Source organism: Anolis sagrei, chromosome 9 (assembly GCF_037176765.1).
Source record: "Anolis sagrei isolate rAnoSag1 chromosome 9, rAnoSag1.mat, whole genome shotgun sequence".
In the NCBI taxonomy this organism is placed as follows: Eukaryota; Metazoa; Chordata; class Lepidosauria; order Squamata; family Dactyloidae; genus Anolis; species Anolis sagrei.
Genome location: NC_090029.1, coordinates 11,586,235 through 11,598,331, shown reverse-complemented (window position 1 = coordinate 11,598,331; position 12,097 = coordinate 11,586,235). Strand labels below are relative to the sequence as shown.

The 12,097-nt window shown below is 43.2% G+C and overlaps 1 protein-coding gene across 1 annotated transcript in view; it reads left to right on the top strand.

The window, feature by feature from the left end:
* UBE2Q2 (ubiquitin conjugating enzyme E2 Q2) overlaps window positions 1-11,614 on the top strand; it is a 48,140-nt gene extending 36,526 nt beyond the window's left edge. Inside the window, exons 10-13 of the mRNA XM_060755717.2 lie at window positions 715-763; window positions 1,788-1,883; window positions 3,035-3,101; window positions 8,206-11,614. Of these exons, the coding sequence (XP_060611700.2) occupies window positions 715-763; window positions 1,788-1,883; window positions 3,035-3,101; window positions 8,206-8,237 (244 nt within the window). The 3' untranslated portion in view covers window positions 8,238-11,614. The remainder of the gene's footprint in view (window positions 1-714; window positions 764-1,787; window positions 1,884-3,034; window positions 3,102-8,205) is intronic.
* Window positions 11,615-12,097: the final 483 nt, after the last annotated feature.

Below are 12,097 nucleotides of genomic sequence, written 5' to 3'. Positions count from 1 at the left end.
CTGTTTTTGGGATGCTGTGAGTATTCCGGGCTGTCTGGCAGGAATCCTCAGGAGTTGTGTTGTTGTTTAATTAACTTAGTGGCTTTAGTGTTTAGCAAGCTGCCTTCTGATTGGGTTGCGGTGAGTTTTCCAGGCTGTCTGGCCATGTTCCAGAAGCATTCTCTCCTGACATTTTGCCCACATCTACAGCAGGAATCCTCAGGGGTTCTGTTGTTGTTTAATTAACTTAGTGGCTTTAGTGTTTAGCAAGCTGCCTTCTGATTGGGTTGCAGTGAGTTTTCCAGGCTGTCTGGCCATGTTCCAGAAGCATTCTCTCCTGACATTTTGCCCACATCTACGGCAGGCATCCACAAAGATTGTGTTGTTGTTTAATTAATTTAGTGGCTTTCATGTTTAGGGAGATGCCTTCTGATTGGGTTGCGGTGAGTATTCCTGGCTGTCTGGCCATGCTCCAGAAGCATTCTCTCCTGACATTTCACCCTCTCAACCTCTGAGGATGCCTGCCATAGATGTGGGTGAAATGTCAGCAGAGAATACTTCTGGAACGTGGCCAGACAGCCCAGAAAACTCACAGCAATCCAGCATGAGATCTTCTGTCTTTGTCAGCACTGTGCCATCCCTCGATATACAGAGTTTGTGGGTTGTAGCTAAACTGTACAAAGAAAACTTGCCTTCTTTCAGAAGATGGTCTCAGCATCTCTTTCTGTCCCATAGGTATGTTCTGGGTGGAGGTGCATTATGCATGGAACTTCTTACTAAACAGGTAACTTATTTATTTATCATGTCAAAAGCGAATTCAGGGTACGATTGTAATGTATTTAAAAACACAAAGTTATTTATTTATTTGGCATAAGAGGTGACTTGTAGTAGTTCACAATTGGCAACAATTTGATGCCTCAACAATTATAACAAGTAAAACAATAATAAAATACTGTCACAAACATTAGCATACAATATAAGAATATAAAAAACTCTACAAAAAATATTTATTTATTTACAGTATTTGTATACCGCTTTTCACACCCCGAGGGGGACTCAAAGCGGTTTACACATAAGTAATGGCAAAAATTCAATGCCAGTACAAACAATTACAATTATACACTACAATTAGACATAAATTAAATTTTAAAATGCATCCATGAGCAATAAAACAATCATTAAAATAGTCTCGTCCGTCGAATCGCCATTCCAGTCATTGTCAAAACATTATCATGAGTGTCTCCATGTCAAGTCATTATTCAATTGCGTCATCAAGTGGTTCCATGATTTCATATTACTTATGCTAAATGTCCTTTGACCAGAAGCTGACCACTTGGAGTGCCTCTGGTGTGGCTGTGAGAAGGTCCTCCATTGTGCATGTGGCAGGGCCCAGGTTGCATTGCAGCAGGTGGTTTGCTCTTCTCTTCTTGTCAATATCTCTCTTCAATTGTGATGCCTAGAATTGGACACAATATTCCAGGTGTGGTCCAACCAAGGCAGAATAGCGCATGGGGAGCATGACTTCCTGAATCGAGGCACTAGGCTCCTCTTGATGCCGACCAACAGTTCTTGATTTAAGTTTGCAGAGACTACGGTAGAAATATGTTCTGTTGCTTTTCATCCAACGTTTGGAAGTATGTACAGATTGGCTTTGCTTCTCCTACTCCGCCTCCCTTGGGGATTGTGCCCCCCGCAAATAAGTTAGGACGTGAATTCAAATTGTTTGGCTTGACATGGAGAATACATCTTTGAATCACCTATTGGGCTGAGAATATGTGTCACAATTCTCGTTTTTTCTCCCTCTCCAGGGTTGGAGTAGCGCCTACTCCACGGAATCGGTCATAATGCAGATCAATGCCACGCTCGTCAAAGGCAAAGCCAGAGTCCAGTTTGGAGCAAATAAGGTAACCCATTTGTGTTTCTCTAGACATGAAAAGATCACGTTCACTTGTGGGATGAACAGAACTCAAAAGCCACTGGACGAAATGACACGAAATTTGGGCACTACACCCCTAACAGACCAATGAGTGACCACCACTCATAACCGCCCCCGAAAAACAGTGGAAAGGACTTAAAGAACCCCAAAAGCTAGATGATGATACAGAAAAGAAGGGAAGGAAGGAAGGAAGGAAGAAAAGAGGTAGAGAAGGAAGGAAGGAGAGAAAGAGGGAGGGAAGGAAAGATGGGAAGACAGAAGGAAGGATGGAAGCAAAAAGCGAAGGAAGGAAGGAAAGGGGTAGAGAAGGAAGAAAAGAGAGAAAGGAAAAGAAAAGGGGAAAGGAAAGAAAGAGGTAGAGAAGGAAGGAAGGAGAGAAGGAAAGGAAGGAATGGGAGCAATGGAAGGAGGAAAAGAGGTAGGGAAGGAGAGAAAGAAGGAGGGAAGGAAAGAAAGAAGAAAAGACAGAAGGAAGGATGGAAGCAAAAAGCCAAGGAAGGAAGGAAAGGGGTAGAGAAGGAAGAAAGGAGAGAAAGAGGAAAAGAAAAGGGAAGGAAAGAAAGAAAGAGGTAGAGATGGATGGAGGGAAGGAGAGAAGAAAAGGGAGCAATTGAAGGAGGGAAAGAGGTAGAGAAGGAAGGAAGGAGAGAAAGAGGGAGGGAAGGAAAGACGGAAGGATACAAGCAAAAAGTAAAGGAAGGAAAGAGGTAGAGAAGGAAGAAAGGAGAGAAAGGGAAGGAAAAGAAAAAGGGAGGAAGGAAAGAGGTAGAGAAGGAAGAAGAGAAGGAAAGAAAAAGGGAAGGAAGGAAGCAAGGAAAGAGGGAGCGAAGGAAGGAGAGATAGAAGAAGAGAAAGAGGGAGGGAAGGTTGGCCACAGCAACGCGTGTCATATAAAAATATCTTTAGAGCAGGCCTAGGCGAACTTGGGCCCTCCAGGTGTTTTGGACTCCAACTCCCACAACTCCTAACAGCCAGTAGGCTGTTAGGAGTTGTGGGAGTTAGAGTCCAAAACACCTGGAGGGCCCAACTTTGCCCAGGCCTGCCCCAGCAGTTCCCATTATCCGCATTATTTCTGCCACGGTTTGGACAAATATGTAAACTGATTCTTTTTTCTTCCAGAACCAATATAACCTAGCAAGAGCACAGCAGTCCTATAAATCCCTAGTACAGTTACATGAAAAAAATGGTATGTATGGTATGTATGGTAAAGCACGTAGTTTTTGTAAGTACTGCAAAGAGAAGAGAGGCCGAAAAGCACACCCAAAGCCACCCTGTGATTTAAATATCCTGGTTGCATATATACTGGTATATATTAAATATTCTGGTATGTACAGTTGCCCACAATCTGATTTACCATCCTTGTGGGAGGCTTCTCTCATGTCCCCTTTGGTTCTATCCAAGTGGAGCCATTGAGTATTGGAAATTCAGTAGTTGTACCTAACATTTGTTGCAAATCCAGTTACTTACCAAGGTTTAATATCAAGATTGATGAGCTGAGGAGGTGGCTTATTGCAAGGACGTTGCCCAGGGAACGCCATGATGTTTTGATGTTTTACCATCCTTGGAGGAGGCTTCTCTCATGTCTGCTTTGCATGGGGAGCTGGAGCTGACAGAGGGAGCTCATCCGCACTCTCATTCCATTGCAGTGATGACAATGCAGTGGAAAACAGACTGTGGACTGGCTTTGGATTAAGTTGTTGATTGTTGAACTTGAACTATTTGTACTATTCTAAATTGTTTTTAATCTAATTTATTGTTTACTTATTATTTAACTGTTGTTTTATCTGTTGTATATTTGGGGCATTGAATTGCTGCCAGCCATAAGCCGCCCTGAGTCCTCCTTCAGGGGTAGATGAGGGCGGGGTACAAATATTTGAAATAAATTTATTTATTTATCGTGTCAGGAACACACCAAACAGTTGTATTGCATTTTTAACAAACAAACAAACAAAACACAAAGTTTGCAAGCTTAGTAGTTGATTAAATGTCCTTTGACCAGTCGCTGGCCACTTGGAGTGGCTCTGGTGTTGCCACAAAAATGTCCTCCATTGTGCATGTGGCAGGGCTCAGGTTGCATTGCAGCAGGTGGTCAGTGGTTTGCTCTTCTCCGCACTCGCATGTCGTGCATTCCACTTTGTAGCGCCAATTCTGAAGGTTGGCTCTGCATCTCGTGGTGCCAGAACGCAGTCTGTTCAGCGCCTTCCAAGTCACCCAGTCTTCTGTGTGCCCAGGAGGGAGTCTCTCACTTGGTGTCAGCCATGGATTGAGGCTCTGGGTTTGAGCCTACCATTTTTGGACTCTTGCTTGCTGAGGTGTTCCAGTGAGTGCCTCTGTAGATCTTAGAAAACTATTTCTTGATTTAAGTTGTTGACGTGCTGGCTGATACCCAAACAGGGGATGAGCCGGAGATGTCACTGCCTTGGTCCTTTCACTATTGGTTGCTACTTCCCGGTGAACGTCAGGTGGTGCAATACCAGCTAAACAGTATTATTGCTCCACTAGACATCCTGTGATAATGTGGCATGTCTAATTAAGAGCCACATCCACTGTTTTAGTGTGGTGAGATGTGTTCCACACTGGGCATGCATACTCAGCAGCAGAGTACCATAGCGCAAGGGCAGATGTTTTCGCTGTGCCTGGTTGTGATCCCCAGGTTGTGCCAGTCAGCTTTCGTATGATATTGTTTCTAGCGCCCACTTTTTGCTTGATGTTCAGGCAGTGCTTCTTGTAGGTCAGAGCACAGTCCAGAGTGACTCCCAGGTATTTGGGTGCGCTGCAGTACTCCAGTGGGATTCCTTCCCAGGTAATCCTCAGAGCTCGGGATACTTGTCTGTTCTTAAGGTGAAAAGCACATGTCTGTGTTTTAGATGGATTAGGGGTCAGCTGGTTTTCCCTGTAATAGGCAGTAAGAGCACCTAAAGCTTCTGAGAGCTTCTGTTCAACCATCTCAAAGCTCCCTGCTTGAGCGGTGATGGCACGATCGTCAGCATAGATTAAACTTAGATGGATTAGGAATCAGCTGGTTTCCCCTGTAATAGGCAGTAAGAGCACCTAGAAATAAATAACTAATAATAGAAATAAATAAATAATAATTACGCCACTGGGGGCTCCAATGGGTGATGAGAAGAACTCTCATGGCCTTGGTCCTGTGCCTTGGAGTAGAAGTCCGTCTACAGCAGCATTTCTCAACCTGGGGGCCGCAACCCCCACGGGGGTTGTTCAGACATTTCTGAGGGGTCACCGACTCCTCCTTCAGCCCCATCCCCCCACAGAATGGCTTCCTGGGTTTTCTGAGGCTTTAGAGCTTCTAGTCAAAGGAGGCTTGGAGCCTCACAAAAACAGCAGCAGCCATGGCCCACGAGGAGAGCAGGAGAGAGAATACAAGTGACAATGAGCCAATTTAAAACCACTTTTTTCCATGGGATCCTAATGTTCTGCACCAAACCCCATAGGATACAAGACATAGGGAGCCAGGTTAAAACCATTGCTTTCTATAGGATTCATGCTACACCATGCTTCAAGACAAAACTTCATTCATTTGTAATTAGAAATATCCATCTTATTACATATTGTTATTGTGAGTAATCACTATGCTTATTTGTGTTCAATTTGTAACAATGAAAATGTATCTGCATATCAGATTTTTACATTACAATTCATAACAGTAGCAAAAATACAGTTATGAAGTAGCAAACAAATTTGATTTGATTTGAATTAAGGGTTCGCGGCATGAGGAAGGTTGAGAACCACTGGTCTACAGAGTCTGTATTTTCTTGCGCATGTGTCTTTGCCTAATCCTATACGGCTCCGGTCCAGCATACCTGTCCGAACATAATAATAATAATAACAACAACAACAACACTATTTGTACCCCGCTACCATCTCCCCAAGGGACTCGGTGCGGCTTACATGAGGCCGAGCCCAAACACAACAATACAAGCAATAATAACAATACAAGCAATCAAAAACACAAAGACAATAAGAAACAACATTATCAATAAGACAACACATAATTAAAAACAGTGGGAAGGCCAAATGTTAGGTTAAAATTGGAAATAATGCTGGGACATGAACGGAAGGTGATACTGGTGTTTATGGAAGGGCATACGAGCAGACCTAAAGAAATGTAAAGTGCTTTGGAGGACAAAGCGCTATGGGAAGGCACACTGGAACAGCCACGTCTTCAAGTTCCTCCTGAAACCTGCCAAAGTTGGAGCCTGTCTGATGTCTTTAGGAAGTGAGTTCCAGAGTCGAGGGGTCACCACCGAAAAGGTCCTTTCTCTCGTCCCCACCAATTGCGCCTGCGATGCTGGTGGGATCGAGAGCAGGGCCTCCCCGGATGATCGAAGGGATCGTGTGGGTTCGTATACAGAGATGTGATCACTCATCTCCTTCTACGTCCCACTTCGGAACTTATTTATTTATTTATTTACTTACTTACTTACTGCGCTTATATACCGCAATTCTCAGCCCAGGGGCGACTCATTGCTTAAGAACACCTGGAGAGGCCCTGCTCTTGGCCCCGCCTGTGTCCCAAATACGCTTGGCGGGGATGAGGGACAGGGCCTTCTCGGTGGTGGAATTTGCTCCCGGGGGAAATTAGGTCATCGTCATCCCTCTTCACCTTTAGAAAAAAGGTTAAAACGTGGCTGTGGGACCAGGCCTTTGGGCAATCAGGTTAAAGGACAATCGATAATGTTGACTATGGCATGGAATAGGATTTGGATAAGTTAAGCGAAGTATTCATTAGTAGATGGCTAGCTAAACAGCCACCAGATGGGCAATAGCTAATCAAAGTGTAAGTATTTATTAATGTTCATGTTAATTGCTATATTTGTTATTCTGTATTCTGTATTTTATGATGCGGCATTGAATTATTGCCAATTGTAAGCCGCCCTGAGTCCCCTCAGGGGTTGAGAAGGGCAGGGTAGAAATATTCAAAATAAATAAAAATAATATTTTTAAACAGTTTACTAGAAAAGAAATGAGGGAAATTAGAAACCCAATGCTGAGTAACATACTGAAAGTATGGAATAAATATAAGGGGAGGTTAATAAAGGAAGGATCAATTATAACCCCAATAGTGATGGAAAAGAAATTCCCAAATTTTTTTTAAAAAGCAATGGATAAAAAGGTAAGGGAAATAAATTTAGATAGGATAGGGAATTGGATGAAGGTGGAAATGAAGAGGGAAATGATGTTGGAAGAGTTTAAAGAAATAAAATTGTCATGGTTTCATTGTATACAATTAGAACAATGGTTAATGAACTGGAAAAAAATAATAGAAATGGAAGCCAACTCAATCAATTCGAACAAATAATACAGAAGGGAAGGGCTGTAGAAGAACATGAAAACTTCAGAGGTATAATTAGCAAAATCTATAAGATACTAATTGAAATGAAGGATGAAAAAATAAAAAGTATACCCTTAAGGAGATTTGGGAAGAGGATTTAGGGATAAAAATAAGTGAAATAGAGTGGCGACAACTATGGGGACAAAGACATTTAAAAAATTTATCGATACGAGTTAAAGAAAATTATTACAAGTTATTATGGAAGTGGTACTTAACACCGGTAAGAATAGCATATGTGAATAAAAATAACTCAGTAAATTGTTGGAGAGGGTGTCAAGAACCAGGAACATATATACACATGTGGTGGCAATGTAAATATGTAAATAATTTTGGGGAGAAAGTATTTAGAGAAATAGAAATTATAATGAATATGAAAATAGATAAAAGTCCTAGTATAGCCTTACTATCATTATATAACAATAAGCAATTGAAAAAGGAGGATAAAGAAGCGATAACAAACTTATTAACTATAGCAAGACTGCTCATAGCAAGGAATTGGAAAAAAGAAATGAATATACAAATAGAGGAGTGGTATAAAGAAGCATGGAAAATAGCAACAAATGATAAATTGACATGTATATTAAAGGTTAAAAAAGGTACATGGAAACAAAGCGATTTTGATGCTGTATGGGGAAGATTTGTGGTAAATGGATTAAAAAATAAGGAAGGAAAATTACCGTCACAAGAAGAAATGAAATTTTGGACAGATGAAATGTAAGAATGGTGGCTTGAGACGGGTGGAGGGGAGCACTATGGTGGAAAAAAAAGGAAAAAAGAAAAAAGGAGGGGAATTGTCAAAGCAAAACAATAAAACAACATGTTAAAGAGGTTGATGTACAAAATACAATAGTATGTAATAAATGTGATAAATCAATAAAAAAAATATTAAAAAATAAAAATAAATAAATAAATAATCCTCTTCCGTGCTTCCCTTTAGGCTGGTTCACGCCTCCAAAAGAAGACGGTTAATTCTGTGGACTTCTTCTCTCCCTGGACCAATGTCATTTTTTTAAAAAGTCCTTCCAACACAGACTCAAGCTATGAATGCCCCATAACAGCCATAATGAAGACTCTAGTTAATAGACAATGAATGGATAAACTGTGGCCTGGTGCGTCCAGGACACGCAGCAGCCGTGCCGTTCTGCTCCAACGCCCGGCGTTGCGGACTGACCCGTTCGAGAAGACTTTGCTGTATTCTCCTTTCGGGATCCAACGCGACGGCAACGCCTTCGAAACCCGGCTTCCGGTTTGTCAAAGCATCCGTGAATAGGAACTTTCCTCTGCCAACTTTTGTATGCACTTAACTCTTTTGTTTTTCCTCCACGCTGCGGAGAAGGGCAATACCTTTTATTTAAAGCTGACTGAGTTAAATAAATTTAGGTTGATAATACAGAGGTGGGTTTTTTTTCCTCCAGGTCTTGTTCAGTGGGTGTGTTATTCTTATTTTCCTGGCTGAAAATCGAAAGCGTTTGTAAACGTTGCCAAATGTAACGACGATCTATAGGAGAAGTGTAATGTCGAATCATTAAACTCTTTTCCCCCCCTCCATGGCTGTGTTCAGGATATGAACTCTTGCTGGACAGAAGCCCGTTTTGGTCACCTTGCCGCTGGACGCCAGACAGCGCCCGTTGAACTGTGTGGGATATGATTCGCTCGGATATCGGCGCTTGCCGTTCTCCTCCACTCGCTCCTTTGCTCGAAGAAGCCCTCCTTCTCAAGGCTTGAAGATATTTAAAATACTTGGCATTCGAATCTGTTGACGGGTTGTTGCAATCACTTGTGGACTAAAAGGACTGGAAAGAGCCATTGGCGGAAGAAGTCACCCAGGCCTCACCCAGAATCAACACAGAAGCCCTTTCTTAAAGGGGAGGTTGCACAGTTTGAGAGAAATGCAACCATCAGAAGTCTTACCAGGTAACTCTCTCAATTCAGCATTGTTTGGAACGGAAACGTTGCCATCGTCATGACCATGGTTTTAGTTGAGGGGAAATAAATTTGAGGGGGTATCGTTCTTTTTCTTTAGGAGTCTGGTTCTGTCACTGCTGTGGGTCGGTCACTGTCATGTCATTGCCTTACCTTTCCAAAAAAACAGAATCAGGTGTGGTTTTACATTTTGGTGGTTGGATTTGTGTAGAGCTTTTGTGTCCACGAGGATCAAAAGAAGAGTCCACAGCAGGCATGTTTAAACGTGGACCTTCCAGATGTTTTGGACTTCAAGTTTCACCATTCCTCACAGCCTCAGGCCCCTTCCTTTCCCCCCTCAGCTGCTTAAGCTGAGTGCTGGGCCCATAACCAATGTTAGGTCAGTGTGTAGACCAGGCATGGGCAAAGTTGGGCCCTTCAGTTGCTTTGGACTTCAAATTCCATCATTCCTAACAGCCTCAGGCCCTTTCCTTTTCCACGTCAGCCGCTTAAGCTGAGTGCTGGGCCCATAACCAATGTTAGGTCAGTGTGTAGACCAGGCATGAGCAAAGTTGGGCCCTCCCTCCAGATGTTTTGGACTCCAACTTCCACCATTTTTAACAGCCTCAGCCCCTTTTCCCCCACAACCACTTAAGCTGAGTGCTGGGCCCATAACCATGGTTAAGTCAGTGTGTAGACCAGGAATGGGCAAACTTGGGGCTTCCAGTCTCTTAAGCTGAGTGCTGGGCCCATAACCATGGTTAAATCAGTGTGTAGACCAGGCATGGGCAACGTTGGGCCCTCCAGATGTTTTGGCCTTCAACTCCCACCATTCCTAACAGCCTCAGGCCCCTTCCTTTTCCCCCACAACCACTTAACCTGAGTGCTGGGCCCATAACCATGGTTAAGTCAGTGTGTAGACCAGGCATGGGCAAACTTGCCCTCCCTCCAGATGTTTTGACCTTCAACTCCCACCATTCCTAACAGCCTCAGGCCCTTTCCTTTCCCCCCCACAGCCGCTTAAGCTGAGTGCTGGGCCCATAACCATGGTTAAGTCAGTGTGTAGACCAGGAATGGGCAAACTTGGGGCTTCCAGTCTCTTAAGCTGAGTGCTGGGCCCATAACCATGGTTAAATCAGTGTGTAGACCAGGAATGGGAAAACTTGGGACTTCCAGTCTCTTAAGCTGAGTTCTGGGCCCATAACCAATGTTAAGTCAGTGTGTAGACCAGGCATGGGCAAAGTTGGGCAAAGTGCTAGGCCCATAACCAATGTTAGGTCAGTGTGTAGACCAGGAATGGGCAAACTTGGGACTTCCAGTCTCTTCAGCTGAGTGCTGGGCCCATAACCATGGTTAAATCAGTGTGTAGACCAGGAATGGGCAAACTTGGGACTTCCAGTCTCTTAAGCTGAGTTCTGGGCCCATAACCAATGTTAGGTCAGTATGTAGACCAGGCATGGGCAAAGTTGGGCCCTCCAGATGTTTTGGACTCCAACTTCCACCATTCCTAACAGCCTCAGGCCCTTTCCTTTCCCCCCACAACCACTTAACCTGAGTGCTGGGCCCATAACCATGGTTAAGTCAGTGTGTAGATCAGGCATGGGCAAATTTGGACCCTCCAGATGTTTTGGCCTTCAACTTCCACCATTCCTAACAGCCTCAGGCCCTTTCCTTTTCCCCTCTCAGTTGCTTAAGCTGAGTGTTGGGCCCATAACCAATGTTAGGTCAGCCTGGATATTTGCTTGAATGGCAGTTTTGTATGCAGGACGTTTTCTAAATCTTGTGACTGCAGTCAATAGCTCAGTGCTTAAGCAGCTGACGGGAAAAGAAGGGGCCTGAGGCTGCCAGGAATGGTGGGAGTTGGAGTCTAAAACACCCAGAGGGGCCAAATGTGCCCTTGCCTGGTGTACACATTTGTGTTTTGTAGAAGTCCAGATTTTTCTTGGCTCGCTCTGGCCCCTTTACATAAGTAAATAAAGGTGTTTTCTTTTTCTTTTTGGCTTCGGACCATTCGGTCTCATGTCCTGTTCTATTATTATTATTTAAAAAAAAAAATCCAGAAAATGAGAATATTTGGCCTAAAAATGTGCAGTCTTTTAGAGGTGAGATAGAGATGACATTTCTCCCCCCCCCCCCCCCCAATTTCTCACGTATTTGGTTGTACATACGATTCCTCCCTAAACCCCTTCTCGAGCAGCCTTAAGTCAGAAGCCAAGTCTTGCGTTTCTACAGCTGAGGCGAGAAAACTCCTGGAGTGCTTTACGGGATCCTTCCATCTCCTAATGACTACGCAGAACCACGGGTGCACACTCGGCTTGCGTTTTTCTTTTTTCCCTTCCTTCCTTCCTTCTATCGAGTTTCATTTTCATTGCAGAATTATTTAGCAGTGTACGGTCAATCTGTAAACTTGCATCAAGTTTATGAATAAAGAATTAAGAATTCTGTTTTTCTCTGGAGAGTGTCTGCTTTTGATTGCTTGGTATGGTATTTTTAAAAAATATTAACGTGGCTGATATTTTGGAGATGAGGGAAAGCATGCTCAGAGTTAGGCCTGTCAACTGTGAAAAGCTGAAGTCCAATCCTGATTAATGACCACAGAGAGTGGAACCAAAAACATCCAATGTACATTATTGTGAATTATTGTATTATCAAAGGCTTTCATGGATGAAATCACTGGGTTGCTGTGAGTTTTCTGGGCCATCTGGGCATGTTCAAGAAACATTCTCTCCTGATGTTTTGCCTAGTAATATTACATGCAATATAAAATATATAATTATAATATATTATTAGTAGTACTAGCCGTCCTCTGCCATGTGTTGCTGTGGCCCACATGGGGATTCTGTGTGGGAGGTTTGGCCCAATTCTATCATTGGTGGGGTTCAGAATGCTCTGTGATTGTAGGTGAACTATAAATCCCAGCAACTACA